This window comes from Charadrius vociferus, unplaced genomic scaffold (assembly GCF_000708025.1).
Source record: "Charadrius vociferus isolate BGI_N301 unplaced genomic scaffold, ASM70802v2 scaffold702, whole genome shotgun sequence".
Taxonomy (NCBI): Eukaryota; Metazoa; Chordata; class Aves; order Charadriiformes; family Charadriidae; genus Charadrius; species Charadrius vociferus.
In genome coordinates this window covers 167,052-182,212 of record NW_009647433.1, presented here as the reverse complement: position 1 = coordinate 182,212, position 15,161 = coordinate 167,052, and the positions used below count along the sequence as shown (strand labels likewise).

The following is a 15,161-nucleotide window of genomic DNA, read 5'->3' as shown; positions in this document are numbered from 1 at the left end:
TGCAAAGTCTGGGTCTCCCGAGGACTGGCCCGAACAGTGAAGACAGAAGCAAAGAAGGCATTTAGCAACTCCGCCTTCTCTGCATCATCTGTCACCACAGCACCTGTCTCATTCAACAACGGGTCCACATTTTCCTTAGTTTTCCTTTTGTCTCCTATATACTTAAAGAAACCCTTCCTGTTGGCTTTGACATCCCTTGCCAGGTTCAATTCCAAGGCTGCCTTGGCTTTCCTTGATTCCTCCCTGCATACCGTGACAGCATTCTTGTATTCCTCCCAAGCAGTCAGCCCCTTCTTCCACCTATTGTAAACTCCCTTCTTCTATGTGAGCCTTTTCAGAAGGTCCCTGCTCAGCCATGCAGGTCTCCTTCTTCCCTTGCCTAATTTCTTTCTCTTTGGGATGCACCGAACCTGAGCTTGGAGGAAGTGATGCTTAAATAGCAGCCAGCTCTCTTGAGCCCCTTTGCCCTCTAGAGCCCTCTCCCATGGGATTTGTCCAAGCAATTGGACAAATCATGTACATACTTGTACATTACTTGACTGCAATAAGGGTAAAGACCATAAGGGATCCCCATTTGGGGTATGTGACAAGAGCTATGGAACTTGTAACAAGTGGGCCAAGGGTATTAAAGTCAAGTGTGTCTTCTAGTTGTGGTATAGCTGGGGATCAAGGTTGGCCCTGTGTGCGCAGCCAGTGCAGCTAAGTCATTGAGTCCCTAGGTGGTCCAGGAACTCCACACTTAATCATCTCCACAAGAGAGATAACAAACTGATTTGAGACATTAAACTGACTTGAAACCAGGCAATTGACTGGAGGTCTTCACAAGAAAGTATTTGAGCAACTGGTGTAGGAGCTCTCCAGGTGGGAATCCCAGTGTGCCCTGAAGACAGCACCTGTGCATGGACTAATGCCTGTGCTTAAAGGAGCCATCAGCCTGGGTGGAGAACCCAGCCCTTCCTTCCAGGGCCTGCCCGAGGCAGAACTGAGCACATTTTGCAGAGATAAGATGCTTGTAAATAGTCAACACTAACTGGTCCTGCAGATGCAGAAGTGGTCACATAGGACAGATCTTTAGTAAATATGTACAATAGTTGGGAGATGCTTTGAATGTAATTAAGGTAATCAATAGCGTGGTACTGGTGGTAGAACCATCGTCCAGCAGAACAGCAGTTTAGGGTCTCACCAAACCCAGATGAAGACATGCACCCGTTTGAATGATTTAATTCCCCATTAGAGAATTACTCTGTGCCAAGACCAATAATTTAGGGTTTGGGGTTTGTTGTTGGGTGGTTGTTTTTTGGTGTTTTTTTTTTTCCTGTGGGTTTTTTTGTGGCTTTTTTTTGTTGTTTTTTTAAAGAAACACTGTGTCCGTGCCTATGCAACAGAAGTCATACAACTTATTATGCTAATTTCATGTATGTTTAAATCTAGAATACCGTATTTTAACTAATATAGGATGAGGTTCAGAATACCTTAGGATGAGCTTTGTGGCCAGACTGTATCTTAATATTTACTACCCTTTATTCAACACAAAACCAGTCTTTCTGGTTTTGAACCCTCTTTGTCTGAACGAAAGTAGCTTGATTCCCCAGCAGCAGAAAGGCTGTCTTGCTGTAACTTTTTTTTTTTTTTAAAGCCAAGTAACACAAGAAATTTCTAAATTTTTGTCTTCCCAGCTGTATTGCATATCTAAAAGTGAAATGAAGGGCATACTGAAAACCACGGGCACAAAACCGGAGTGGAAACGTACCTGTTTTCCATTTGTACCATTCTCGGATACATCCATGGTTTGCCTTGTAATTCAGTAGAAATTTACTATTTTTTTTAAAAAAGAGTAACCACCTTCCTTCCCAATCAATTGCACTATGACATGCAACAGATTAGTCAGAACTAGTTGGATCGATACAACAATCACATCAGGGTTATAAAAATAGGGAAAAGAGATGATGTGCGCGGGCTGCTGAGGCACATGAAACTATTTCTGGTATCAAGTCCTGCTAAAGAAAACTTGAAAAAGCCATGGGCAAGTTTTACAAATGTTGCACGGAATCCAGCTCAAGACAGAAGCTGTGCACACAAAAATCACAAAAGACATTCTACCACATCCTGCTTCAAACAAAATGAAGTAAACAATTGGATTTCAAATGTGCAGGTGATACAAAATAGCAAAATTCAGTTGAAAAATTAAGTATCTTTATTTTACAGTTTTAGAAAATTTTTACAGTTTTAAACTAAAACAGGCTAAAGAAAAGTAAATTCCACTGTTTTAAAAGCAAGACAGAAGAAAAAAAAAAAACCCCACACTGCAATTTCATTTGACCGGTCATTTTCAAATTTCTTTTCTTTCACCATACCTATATACACCTGAAATAGGCTTAATTACTCCATGTAAAATTAACTCTGCAGAAACCCTTGGGATATTTCTCATCTCTTGTCCTGTTCCCCCCACTGTTAATTTTGAAATTGGTTTTTTTTCCCATGTTACAACACAGAAGGAAGCAGCAAATCTACATTTGGTCACTGGAAATGCTATGTATTACAGTGTATTTACATATATAAAAATAGATATTATGATATGCTGTGCAATTGGATACAAGGCTGTAATTCAGTCAGAGGGATGGCTGATATCAAAACCATGAAGAACTATGTAGACATAGGGTGGAAAGAATCCACCCAGCCTGAATTGAAAATCTGATGCACATATTACATTAAGACCTACAGTTTTTGAAAAACAGACATGTTTACTAAAAATGTCTTTTACTACTTGGAAATGACATTGCTTTTTCTCTTGGTCTTCACAATGGCTCTATCCTATTGTCAGTGCAGGAATGTTCCTGGTGAGGAAGAGGAGATTCCAGGAATCTATCCTTGTACCAATTTTGCAAGTCATCACCCAGCAAATACTCTTTCTGCAGTCCGTGTGAAAGGCAAGTTACCCTCCTCACACAAGAGGATCTGCAATCCAGCAGTCTATTGAACTGGAACTATGAAACCAGTAAGCATAGTGTATGTGATTAATGGACTAACCTACAAGGTAAATGAGATGCAAGATAAAAATCAGGGAGGGAAGGATGTTCATTTTATCAGCATCCCTGACACCTACGGACTGACTAAATCCCCCATTCTTTACATCCCATCGGCTTTCCACAATTTCACTTTGTTTGGCAATAGTTGCCCCTGTGCAGTAAAAATACTTGAACTGAGTTTTCACACCAGTCTTTCTACACTAGCCAGTTCTCTTAGCTTTTTTTTTTTTTTCGGTGGTGGTGTGTTTTGTTTCGAGTGGGGTTTTTTTTTTGTTTTTTTTTTTTTTTTTTTTAAATTAAGGGGCCAAACCACATAGAATCTTAAAATACCAAAAATATATTATGGCTTTTGGATCACAAGAAAATCCTTCATTCAGCACCATATGAAATGAGCCTTAAAAAATTTACTCCCTGTGCGTACATATGCAGTTAAATGTATGCATTCGCAAGCACTAAAATTAACCTTTAGAGTTTGCATTCTTCGTAACACTAGCCTATATACTATTATTTGATCATTATTACAAAGTCCTTCCACAAAGATATCAGACATTTAAAACTGTTCTACTTATAATGTTACCTCCCAAGACTAAAGTTCCTCACTGAAAGCAGCTTCTATCAAGCATCCAAGAAACTAGCATTAAGCAAATTGGTATCTTACTCTCATCTCATAAATCCTTTTCATACTGCTCTACATTTTCGCGTCCAACCTCCCATCTGATCCACGTACAAAGCAGCACCGATTCAGTGTTAGTAAAGTAACACAAGCATTGCTCAAATGGGACTTGCGCATCACTAGGATGTTGCTAGAGCCCAGATTCCCCCAACACTGGGCTGGATGGAGAAACATGGAACATGGTTAAAAATAATGAGCAGATCATGCATGGTCAGACCTGTAAATCCATGTTTTTCTTTAAGCAGTTAGATTTTGCTTTCATATGTCGCCAGGCTGAAAGTACTCAAGCTCATACTTACTGTCAGTGACTTTTAGGATCAAATGATTAATTTTTAGTATTATAATGTGACACACCCCTACCCCATGATGAATGCAACACACACCCCACCCATCAGGCTGGGCTACAGTAACCGATTCCCAGTTGCACGCTTTTCAGACAACACTAGGAGTGCGCTACAAAACAGATTTCTTTTTGCTCTCCCACAGTCTGTGTTGGCTCTATGAAAGTTTGAGAATCAATAGCTTGTTAGAGACCAGGTGACAAAGCACAAGTTGAGGAAAAACAACCAATAGATGCTCCCACCAGCACTTGCAGACCATTGCCATTAACTGGCAATTAGAGAGAAATAAGGCTCCCCTCCCACCCTCCGTCTTGCTGCCAGGTTAGAGTCTGAGGTAACATCAGGTGTGGTGACGCACATTTTTTTGAAGTCTCCCCTGTCAGCTATGAAAAAAAAACACAATACTTTCTGATCGAAACCAGATTGAACTGCACCACTGCGGGTTTTCGTGTCACTAAACCTGAACCACTGTTTTGAAGTTTTCATTCAACATGAACTGGAAAAACTTCAGTCAGAGCTGAACAATAAAAAACCCACCCTACTAGTTTCTTGCTGTGGAAAATGTATGTCAAGGATTGTGCTTAAGACCATCCCAGCCATTTAAAGCTTGGATCCACAATGGAGAAGTGACAGGTTTATGGCATTTTCCTGACTACAGCTACAACTTCAAGATGAAAAGAGCTATTTCTATCCTTTACAAACTTCTGGCTTAAGGAAAAGGTTATTGTATTGGAAGCACTATCAGCTATGACTCTTGTGTACAGTCCACTGCCGCAGGGCTGGTCTCCTGAAAGCACCACTGCGCCAACTGCATCGACCAAACAGGGCATTGCTGCTCATGGAGAGCATTGCACTCGGTACTGGGAATCATTCAGCAGTACTTGACCATTTGGTGGTGTTTATCTGCTACTGCAGGGCGCCCTACCAGCTCAAGTCACTAGTATTGTGTTGTTTTGGGTTTTTTTTGGAGCTATGATGATCTTGTTTACTTTGAGACCATGCCTCTGCCTATTTTCAGCTAACCAATTTTTACGTTAAACATCCAAAGAAAGTTCACAACACACCGTGCATGTATGTCAGCATTTCTCAACCAAAATTTCTAGCCCACAGATCATCTCAAAGATTTCTCAGAGATATACACCTGGATGAAGTTTGCCATCTGGAGCTAAACTTGCATGCTAAAATGCAGGAAAATACTGTGAGAAACTTGATAAATGGTAATGCCACCTTCAGCTAAGGAAGGTGGCTCCACATTAGCTCAGGAGCATGCATGCTTGTAACCTTTAGCTACCAGCAGATCAACAACAGGACCAAGAGTTGCAATACTCCCAACAGCTGCTGGGAAAATAGAACTGAAAATGAGTCACTGCATCACAAGAAGTTAAGTCCTCTACTGGTTCCTGAAATTATAGATGACTCTGTGCACAATACACTAGTTCCCAATTCAAGAAAATCCAATTTAAGCACATGATTTGTCATCTATCACTAATCTACAGATGGCAAAACCTCCTCTTTACTCCACATAATTTGAATATTTACCTGCAAAACTGGAAAAGGAAAAGGCAAAGGTGAAACATTCACAGAAGAGCACATAACTGATAAATGCAGAAGATAAATAGGATCAGTGAAGAGACAATGCTCTTGTGCCAGTGCCAAAGGAATCTTCTGGTAGAACACAAGGCTGTCCTGTTCAGAAAATGTTCCAGGGTGACAGAAACATTCAATGCAATTCAACAAATTAAACATATATTTGAAAAAAAAAAAATCTTATCTCAGTAGAAAGAGCACTGCTCTATTTAACATATGCTTTGATGTGTTTTGTTTTGTTTTTTTCCAGAGGATTTATCCTCTTTAAATTAACAAGAGTCTTTGTAATACAAGATCTGAATTGACAGTCACAACGCTTGCAAAACTCCATTACAGCACTAGTAAGATATAAAGTGACTGCTGTGTGATAAAGTTCATGCTGTGATGGCATTGGATTGCAGAAAGCCCAGTCCTCAGACTACTCCTGGACTAGTGGGCCAGGGCTTGTTCGTTGGCCCCCAGCACAAGTGGCATGACATGGCTCTTGTCTGCGTGGTTAAATTCTTTACTCTCAGAGCAAGATGAGCTCAGCAATCACGCATGTTGCAAAGAGCCCTACCCCACAGAGGTTTCATATGCTTCCCATGGCTAACCACTTCAGTTGTTAGCCATCCAGAGAGACTTTTCTACCACCAGCCCCAACATTCCCTTACTGTAATTTAAATCTATTAACTCTAATGCCATCCCTACTGGAAAAAGAACAAAATAATTTGTTTTTTTAATCTGCAGTAGCATTTCAGGTTTTTAGATATTTATCATACATGCCCTTAGGTCTTCTCTTTGGAATAGTAGTTTTGGACATCTCTGGAGTAAACTCTTTCACTGCCATTCTTTTTCAGTATCTCCTCATGCTTTCTGAATCACCCTCACTTTTTTCTTATCTTTTTCATCTCCAATCTACCTAGCACTGTTGGCATAGAGCCTAAACTAAAAAGCCAAAGAGCGTGTCAGCGCAACTCTGTGCTTCACGTCCTGATGGCCAGCTGGGAAACCACACTCTAGATAAAATACCTAAAGATCAATCTTTCTTTGTTGCTGATGTTTCCTGGACCTCTGATCATAGTTCCCTTTCTCTTCTGGACTCTCTAATAATAATGTCCTAATTTTCCTGAAGATGCAGCCCTTACACAGATTTTATTTTAAAACATCAGAGGTTATATTTGTCATGGAAAAAGGCACCATCTCTGCAGGCTTTGGACAAATATTTGGATCTGCTGGCATGTCTATATTTCAAATACTTACTTGTGTCAATGTGATGTATGTCAAGTGTCAATATGCAGTAGTTGCACATTACTGCTTAGCCAGCTTATTTACCCATGAATGTATTACAAATAACATGCCAAACAATGAAAGCGTATACAAAATACTGTTTTGTTAATTGCTAATCAAAAGTGCTATTAAAAATAACTATTACAGGGCTTTACATCCTAAACAGCCAGTACAGTGCACGAAACCAGAAACATATGCACTACCCAACGATGGGGCTAAAGAGAAGAAAGACAAGAACAAAACTGCAGTATCTTGCACTGAAAAAGCTGTGTGTCAGCATTTACCTCAAGGCAACACTGTTACCAAACACCCAATATAGGCTTTTATTTTTTTGGTAAATTGTCTTGCCAGGAAAAGTTCTACAAACTGTAGAGTGAGATATCCAGGAAACATTGAGTATATGTGCACTCAAGTATTTGTTTTGAAAGTGCTTCCCACGCAGGAACCTATAGGAGAACACAGTTTGTGGTTAAGTAGAAAACTACCTTTAAATTCTACGTGTTCTGTAGCCCATCAGATACTAGAGAACAAATTAAGAACTGCATGTAAACACACAGCATCTCCCAAACAGCCTATTAAGTAATGAATGCGGCCACATACTTAAAGTTTAAAATCGTATTATTTCAGTACTGTTTACTAGCTGGTTTCTTTCTGGCTCCAGTCAGTGCTATTTGCCAGCATACTCAGAAGTACCCTTATAGTCATGATCTGTGCGCAGCCTGAGCAATGCATCATGGATGAAAAAAACAACTCTGAAACACAGAAGCGTGCGTGTCTGAAAAATGCCGTCAGGACTTGCAAGGCATTCTTAACAAAAGACAGACTGACAGCTACCTCAAGAGAAGAGCAGCTTCTGAAGGAAAAGCTTGACTGATTATCTGAGATCAAGACATCATGTAAAAAGTTCAAGAAATTTGGTATGGTTAATATAGAAGAAGGAGGAAAAAATGAAACCAACAGTTTTCTAAATGAAGCTTTCTATTAGACATGTTTATAAACCTACTGGAAAACACATTGTGCTAATTTTCTGTCTTCTAGCATTTGTCCAAATTTGGAGAAAACATTAAATATTTTCACAAGTATAATAATATGTGGATGTGCTCTTTTTTACTGCCACTGGTAAAAACAGAATATATTTTTTCCTGTTTCTTTTTTTAATACATTTCATTTATGACAAGAAAAAAAATCCCCCAAATTAAAAGAGGGTTTAAGGATACTTCTCCCTTACTTGTCACCCTTAGTGAAGTCTACCAGGTTGCATTCTAACTTCAGCTTCATTTGTACAACCCTTCAAGAAGACACAAACACTTGAACTAATACACTGCTACGGAGTAATTTCAGACCCAGGAAAGAATCTGATTGTCACTACTATGATCCGAAGAAGTGCGGGTTGGTTTGTTGTTGTTTTTTAGTGGAGTTGGTCATTGTGGGTTTTTTGGTTTGAGGTTTTTTTGTGGTGTTTTTTTTTTTTTTTGGGTGGGGTGACTAAAACAAGTGCTTCCCCTGAACACACCCAAGTTTTCAGAAACAGAATCCTTATTACTGAATTTTTAGATAGTTAGCTAGAGGCTTAGTATGTGAAAGATGTAAACAAGAAGTGCATCAACAATACTTTTAACACTAACATTACGTTCGTTACTTTGAGCATCTTAAGTTTGGTGTGGGATGTATATCTGCAAAATCTAGTAAAATTAGTCAGCTACACTGAACATATCTTCACATTTTCCTATACAACATTAAGTTTTACATTAAGCTGGTCAGGGAGGTTTTTGAAAGCCATAAAAGCACAGCCTTGTTTTTTGATGGAAGTGATTGAACTGCCCAGGATCACGGTCGAACAGTCGCAGCCAAACTGGTGCACCAGGGTCACCTGATTTGTACAGTACTGGAATAGTCAAAGTATGTAACTCATTGCCAGTTTACATACTTTAACTGGAGATATTGCCTCGAGTAGCTATCAGTTTTTTTCAGCATTGACCTTTGTAGTGTTAAAAAAAAAAAAAAAAAAAAAAAAGTCACACTTTAAAAATAGATGTAAAACCCCTGGAAACATAAGGTGAAACACACGCTCCAAGCAGACCTATCTAGCAAGTAATGTGAACAAAGCAACTGTTAAATGCCTACAAGTTAAGTGTTATGAATTCTTCCATTTTAATCAAGTTATAAACAATTTGAGAAATAAACTGTTTTCTAACCCACAACATATGAGAACAAATGTTAAAATACACTTTCAAGTAGATGATAAAACTTAATGCTTCATCAGAAAGCTACTGGCTTTTAAGTATATAAAAAGCTATTCCAAATAACATAATGACTGAAAGACAATCAAGGCAAAAAACCATAGATATTCGAGTTAGTCTCCAAACTTGTTTTCTTGCTATTTGTCAAGTTCATTATTAAAACACAAGATTTTTTTTTTTCTTAATTTAATATACATACTTATACAATGGCTTAGATTAAGGCATAATCCAGCTGGCTGAAGTTTTCTGTAACATGTCTCTGCTGCTTTTTATTAGGAATAATTGGTTCAGATTACTGCTGGCAAAAGTAAAACAGTCCATTAAAGAGGAGATTGAAAACCAGATGTCTTTAGTACTACTATATTCCATTAGGGTGATTTGTAAATTAAATGCAGTGCAGGCCTTTGGACTCAGGAAGCCTTTCAAGGAACTCACCATTAAATCAACTTATCAGACAGGGCTTGAGGCTTTTAGCAGAAGGTGGTAAAACTCTGAAGTCATAATGTGGTTTTATAGAAAGCCTTTCACATTCTAGAGAAAGAATACTATCCACCCAGCATGAAACAGATAAAAACAGAAGTTATCACCCAAAAAGCACAGGGCAAACTTCTGAAACACCCAGCCAAAAGACAAAGGCTGCAATTTACAGACAGACAATAAAAGAGAGCCCTTCAGAATCCAACTCAACATGCCAACTGGAGACTCTTAAATTAAAAGCATTGCCTCTGATCATGTCACTGTGATGATACTTTTGTAAAGGACATTTTGGGCTCTCAAATACTTTGAAGACTATTTCTTCCACTCAATTTGGAATCATATTCTAGGATCCTAGAGTAATTCCATTTTCTATTTCAGTTTCAATGTGAAGTGTTTGAGGCTTTCTGGGATTGCAATTTAAGTGCAGAACAGACACCTTTGATAAAGCCCAATGTTCTTAGATGGAATAAATAATATGCAAACCACATCATCCCTCTATGTGTTGATGCATAAAAGACTCAATCATGTTATACAGGAAACACACGATTTCAGGAATATAAAGTAAGACCAGCTGCACCCCAAAGAGTTTTGAATTCACAATTTTAGTCCTTTACAATGACATGTATCAAGAGGTGCAAAATAATAGGCCAGGTCACAGCCTCATTCCAGAACCTGACAGGCCATGCTTTGGCTCCTCTTGGGACCAAGACAAAACATGGCTGAGGCAGTTGATTAGTTACTGAGCAGCAAGTATCACAACTGACTATAGCACCATATGTGCTCCCTTGGGAATGAAAACACCAGATTTTCTTCAGAATTAGCAATTGCAATTATATTCCTTAAACAAATAGCAAGTAGAAGCTTGAAACCCAAATATATGAACTTTTACTGCTTTGCTTTAACATTTTCCCAATGAAAATACTGCCTATTAAGCTTAGTATAGTGCTACTACCTAGTTTCTTACCTATTTGGCTTGTATTTTATTTCTAAAACATTAAACATTCTTAATACGCTTTTGCTTCCAGACAGTGTTCTGTGACAAATGCTGTTTATTTTCAAAGACAGCCCCTAGAGTTCATATGAGTGCTTAGAAAGCTTCCTGTAGCTCCATTCATCCTGCCTTTTAAACTAGCCTAGTAGCCAACCCAGGTACCTGGAAGTAAAAACAAAGACAAAAAAGTTAAGAGATGCATTTAATGCACCACGGTAGGATAAATCCTTTCAGAGGCTGGTAATTTAACCATTCTCTGCATTTCCTGAATGTCAGTTTATACTAAAGCATTCCCTTGTATCAATGGCTTTGACAAGCAGGGAAAAGTAAAGTAGAAGGTGACAATAGGGAAAGTGCTAAAAGGAGTATCATGTTTCTCTCAAATAAGCATTGTAGCAGACTTGTTCAATGCTTTTACTCCATCTTAACCTACACTATGCTAAAGCAGCAAAATAGCCACACAAGCACAGAGTATTGTGTAAATAAAGACTCTTAATACTATCCCGGTATAATGAAAATGGAACGGTAAAAGGCATTCACTAATAAAATGATCATTGAAATCCATACATCAGAACCCTCGTAGAGCACCATATTTCAGAAAGATGTTTGAAGTGTATAGCTGTACCAAAGCTGGAGGCAGAACATTTGTAGATGGATTTGATGATCAGACTCCCAGTGAGGTTCCTCAATGAATGCAAACACTACTAAACCAGTCCTAAATACATACTGGTTTTATATGGATATGTTTGTGAGGGAAAATAAGGAGTTCTTATCACATTGTTTATTCCAGCTGTTTTTGCTCTGCATTTAGGCATTTGCTTTCAAGGTCGTCCTTGTTCTGACCAGCTGGTTCCTCACTCTGTGCAACAGAAATTTCAGACTTGTCCATCTTTGTGGCAATATCAGCCAGCTCCTCTGCAGCCAAGGTGGGGCCATGCAGATCCTTCACATGGAGGGTAGGATTGGTCATTTGCTCTGTGTCTTGTTGAGGGGCTGGTACATTGCTATCTTTGGGAAGCTCAGGGCAGCTGACAGGAGCTATCACCAGGGGAGGCTGAGGTAGGTCTTTCTGTAAATGGAAGATCACAGTCAGAATGATGGAAAGCAAGAATTACTGTGTCCAGTTATCAGGAGTGATGGTCATACAAGATGAAAATAAAGGTCCATCATCTCTGTTACCATTCTCCAGTAGTGGACACATGCATACAGTTATCTGTCTTTGTGTTTTATAGTACACAAGGGGATTTTTTTTTCTTCCAGAAATGTGTTTAACTGCTTTCTGCCTGATCCTTCTGTGCTGTTTTCGGATGTGCTCTGCTAATTACGCAGGAACAGGCAAACAGCACTTTGGCACTTCTTCATTCTCTGGTTTTGCCCACCTTTACTATCAGTGTACAACAACTGGCAACTTTCCCATCACATTTCAGATGATCTCAAGTATTTTTCCAACAATTAAATTCAATTCTCTAGAGGAAAGTTGTGAAGGTTATCACAAATAGTTGAATAACAAAATAAAACTTGTTGGAGGGAACCTCCAGTTTGATAGATTTGCTCTTCAAGTAATTATTCAAAATCTATAATCATGCAACATGAAATTATTCCTTTGGGAATCAAATTAATTTAACTTGTACCACAGTGAAACAAAGTGATAATTTACTATATTGAAATAGATTTCTACCTTCCAAAGCCGTAGGCTATGAAAAAACAGGAAGAAAAGTATTTTAAGGACATATTTTCTATAATATTACTATATTATAGAAAAGATTATGTTTTATAACAACAACAATAATAATTTCAACAGAGATCAAGCCAGTAAAATTATGGCAGAATCAAGAAGGATAGACGAAGTCTACTTTACTTTTCACTAGCCAGTTTAGGTGGCCATAAACAAAAAAAAAAAAAAAAAAAAGAAAACCTTACTGAGGCAAAAAAGTATGTAAGAAAGCAAACAATCAAGCAAAACAAAAATCTTTGGTTTTGTTTGATAATACTGCAACATTTTACTCAACTTTAATTCTAGTAAGGTTTTTATAATATTAGTATTTCTTGAAGACACTCATATCAAACTGGTATTCACCGCAAAGCCGCTGCCCGTCCAGAACATTGCAAGCTCCTTTCTCCAAAGAGCCACAGCAAAGCTTGTGAGCAGAGTACAGGGCACCAAGTAGAGGAGAGCGGGCTGGCCCATCTGCATCAACGCCAAGGCAACAAAGGTCACAAGAAGGCCTATGCCATATGCTGAAAGGAGACAAACCCAGCAAAAATGGTTATTCAGATGTTGCTCTGTTCAAGAACAACTAAATAATTAGCTAAATGACCACACTAACAGAAACTTTTTTCAAGTAATATGTAAAACAACATCTCCAGAATTTTTTCAGGCCTCTTAAGACACAAGCATTAATTACACAATCTAAAGTTGGAATAGCACTTTACTTAGAGATACTACAGTTTTTTCTATTGATAATAACATGTTGTGAAAGTAATATGATCAGGATAGTCCATTCTGTGCAATTAAATCATTTGAGAAAGGTAAAATAAACAAATGAAGTAATTTGCCTCATATTGTATTTATGAAGTCAGACACAGACAATTATTTTGACCATTATAACATGTGCTTGTTGTTTGACCCGGCTTTGGCTGTTTCTTACTATCCTGCAACACCACTAAAATACCCAAACTAGCCAGCTGTATTTTATTATTTGTTATTACTTTCTATTTAATTTCTGCATATATTCTGCAAAAAATTATTAAGTAGAACAGAAGCAGCTAGAATCTCATATTGTAACTATTTTCAATTACATTTTCAGAACAAGAAGCTAAATCCAACTGATTTTTCCTCAGGAACCTGATGAAGAAAGATACTGAGGTGCTGGAGCATGTCCAGAGAAGGGCAACGGAGCTGTGAGGGGTCTGGAGCACAAGTCCTGTGCGGAGTGGCTGAGGGCCCTGGGGGTGTTCAGCCTGGAGAAGAGGAGGCTGAGGGGAGACCTTCTCGCTCTCTACAGCTCCCTGAGAGGAGGAGGTAGCGAGGGGGGGTCGGTCTCTTCTCCCAAGGAACAGGCGATGGGACAAGAGGAAATGGCCTCAGGTTGCACCAGGGGAAGTTTAGGATGGAGAACAGGGAAAATTCCTTCACAGAAAGGGTTGTCAAGCACTGGAAGAGGCTGCCCAGGGCAGTGGTGGAGTCGCCATCCCTGGAGGTATTTAACAGAGAGGCAGACATGGTGCTGAGGGACATGGGTTAGTGGTGGACTTGGCAGTGCTGGGTTTACGGTTGGACTCTATGACCTTATGGATCTTTTCCAACCTAAATGATTCTATGGTTAGAACACTGTATAACTTTAAAAAGTTCTTAAAAAATGTGTTGGTTTTTTTTCCAGGGCACATTATCATATTAGTAAGAGTTCCTTATGTCTCGTTGAAATATTTCTTCTTGTGATTCAAGTCCATTGCCTCCGATTTTATCCCTGTGCACTTGTAAGAAAAGTCTGTCTGTCTTTTCTGCATCCTCACATTAGGACAGCAACAAAATCTCCTCTTTGCCTTCTCTTCTTTTAAAATTATGTGCTCCAGCCCTTAGCCATCTTGATGGCCTCCACTGAATTTACTCCAGTATTTCCATGTCTGTCTTGCACCATGGATCCTCATTAAGGCTCAGACTTAACTACGAAATTGAAGGGAATAATCACTTCTCTCATACTGCTGACTCAATCTTGCTAACACAGCCCTATATGTGGTTATTTTCGTTGCTGCAGTAGTACACTGCTGGCTCTTTATCGATACATTTTCCTATCAATTTCTGTAAAAAGTGTTTTGAAAGTACCAGGTAAGACAGCAATTTCATTTAAGTATATATGAGAGGAAATTATTTAATATGTGGTACTCTGAAATAAAAGCATCTCTCTAACCCTGCTGTAAGTCTCCATGAATCATGCTATTTTTTCAGAGGAATTTCTAAAGCAGTTTTTCATGAAAATTTTTCATGACATTAACTGCAAGCATCTTAAGTCTTCACTAGCATACTTTGTAACAAAGACAGCAGAAATCTGTAAGATCTGTTCATCGGTCGTCTTTAAGTCCGTAAGCATGTAACTCTGTATTCTACCAACTAAAGAAGATTAATTTAGAGTTGTTACAACCATCAAAATACAATTCATTGTGTCACAGGTCACACATTTTTATAATACACAAAAAGTTAAGAACAAAGTCAAAGGAGGATATCCCTAAACCTGAATTCTCATATGCAATAAACTCAAAGATTCATGAATCAAGAAACCAGAATGAGTAGCTAGGCATGCATAAAGATAGTGTAGATGTGAGAGTAGGTAGTGTAGATGTGAGTAGTGAGACAAACTATGGTAACAAGAAGCTCTCCTTATATACGGCAGATAAAACAACTCAGGAAAATGACATCAGAAAACTTGGTGATGGAAGGTCTGGCCTCAAAAGCACTTTGCTAAAATATTTCTATTTAATAATAAAGACAGCAGAAGAATAAAAAAAACAAACTATGGCTGCATCAGAAGTATGGCCAGCAGGGGAAGGGAAGGGATTCTT

The 15,161-nt window shown here is 38.6% G+C and overlaps 1 protein-coding gene across 1 annotated transcript in view; it reads right to left on the bottom strand.

Annotated features, from left to right (window-relative positions):
- Positions 1-10,502: 10,502 nt before the first annotated feature.
- SPPL2B (signal peptide peptidase like 2B) overlaps positions 10,503-15,161 on the bottom strand; it is a 37,674-nt gene continuing 33,015 nt past the window's right edge. Inside the window, exons 15-16 of the mRNA XM_009880610.1 lie at positions 12,682-12,842; positions 10,503-11,673 (exon numbers count right to left, since the gene is read on the bottom strand). Coding sequence (XP_009878912.1) covers positions 11,386-11,673; positions 12,682-12,842 — 449 coding nt within the window. The 3' untranslated portion in view covers positions 10,503-11,385. The remainder of the gene's footprint in view (positions 11,674-12,681; positions 12,843-15,161) is intronic.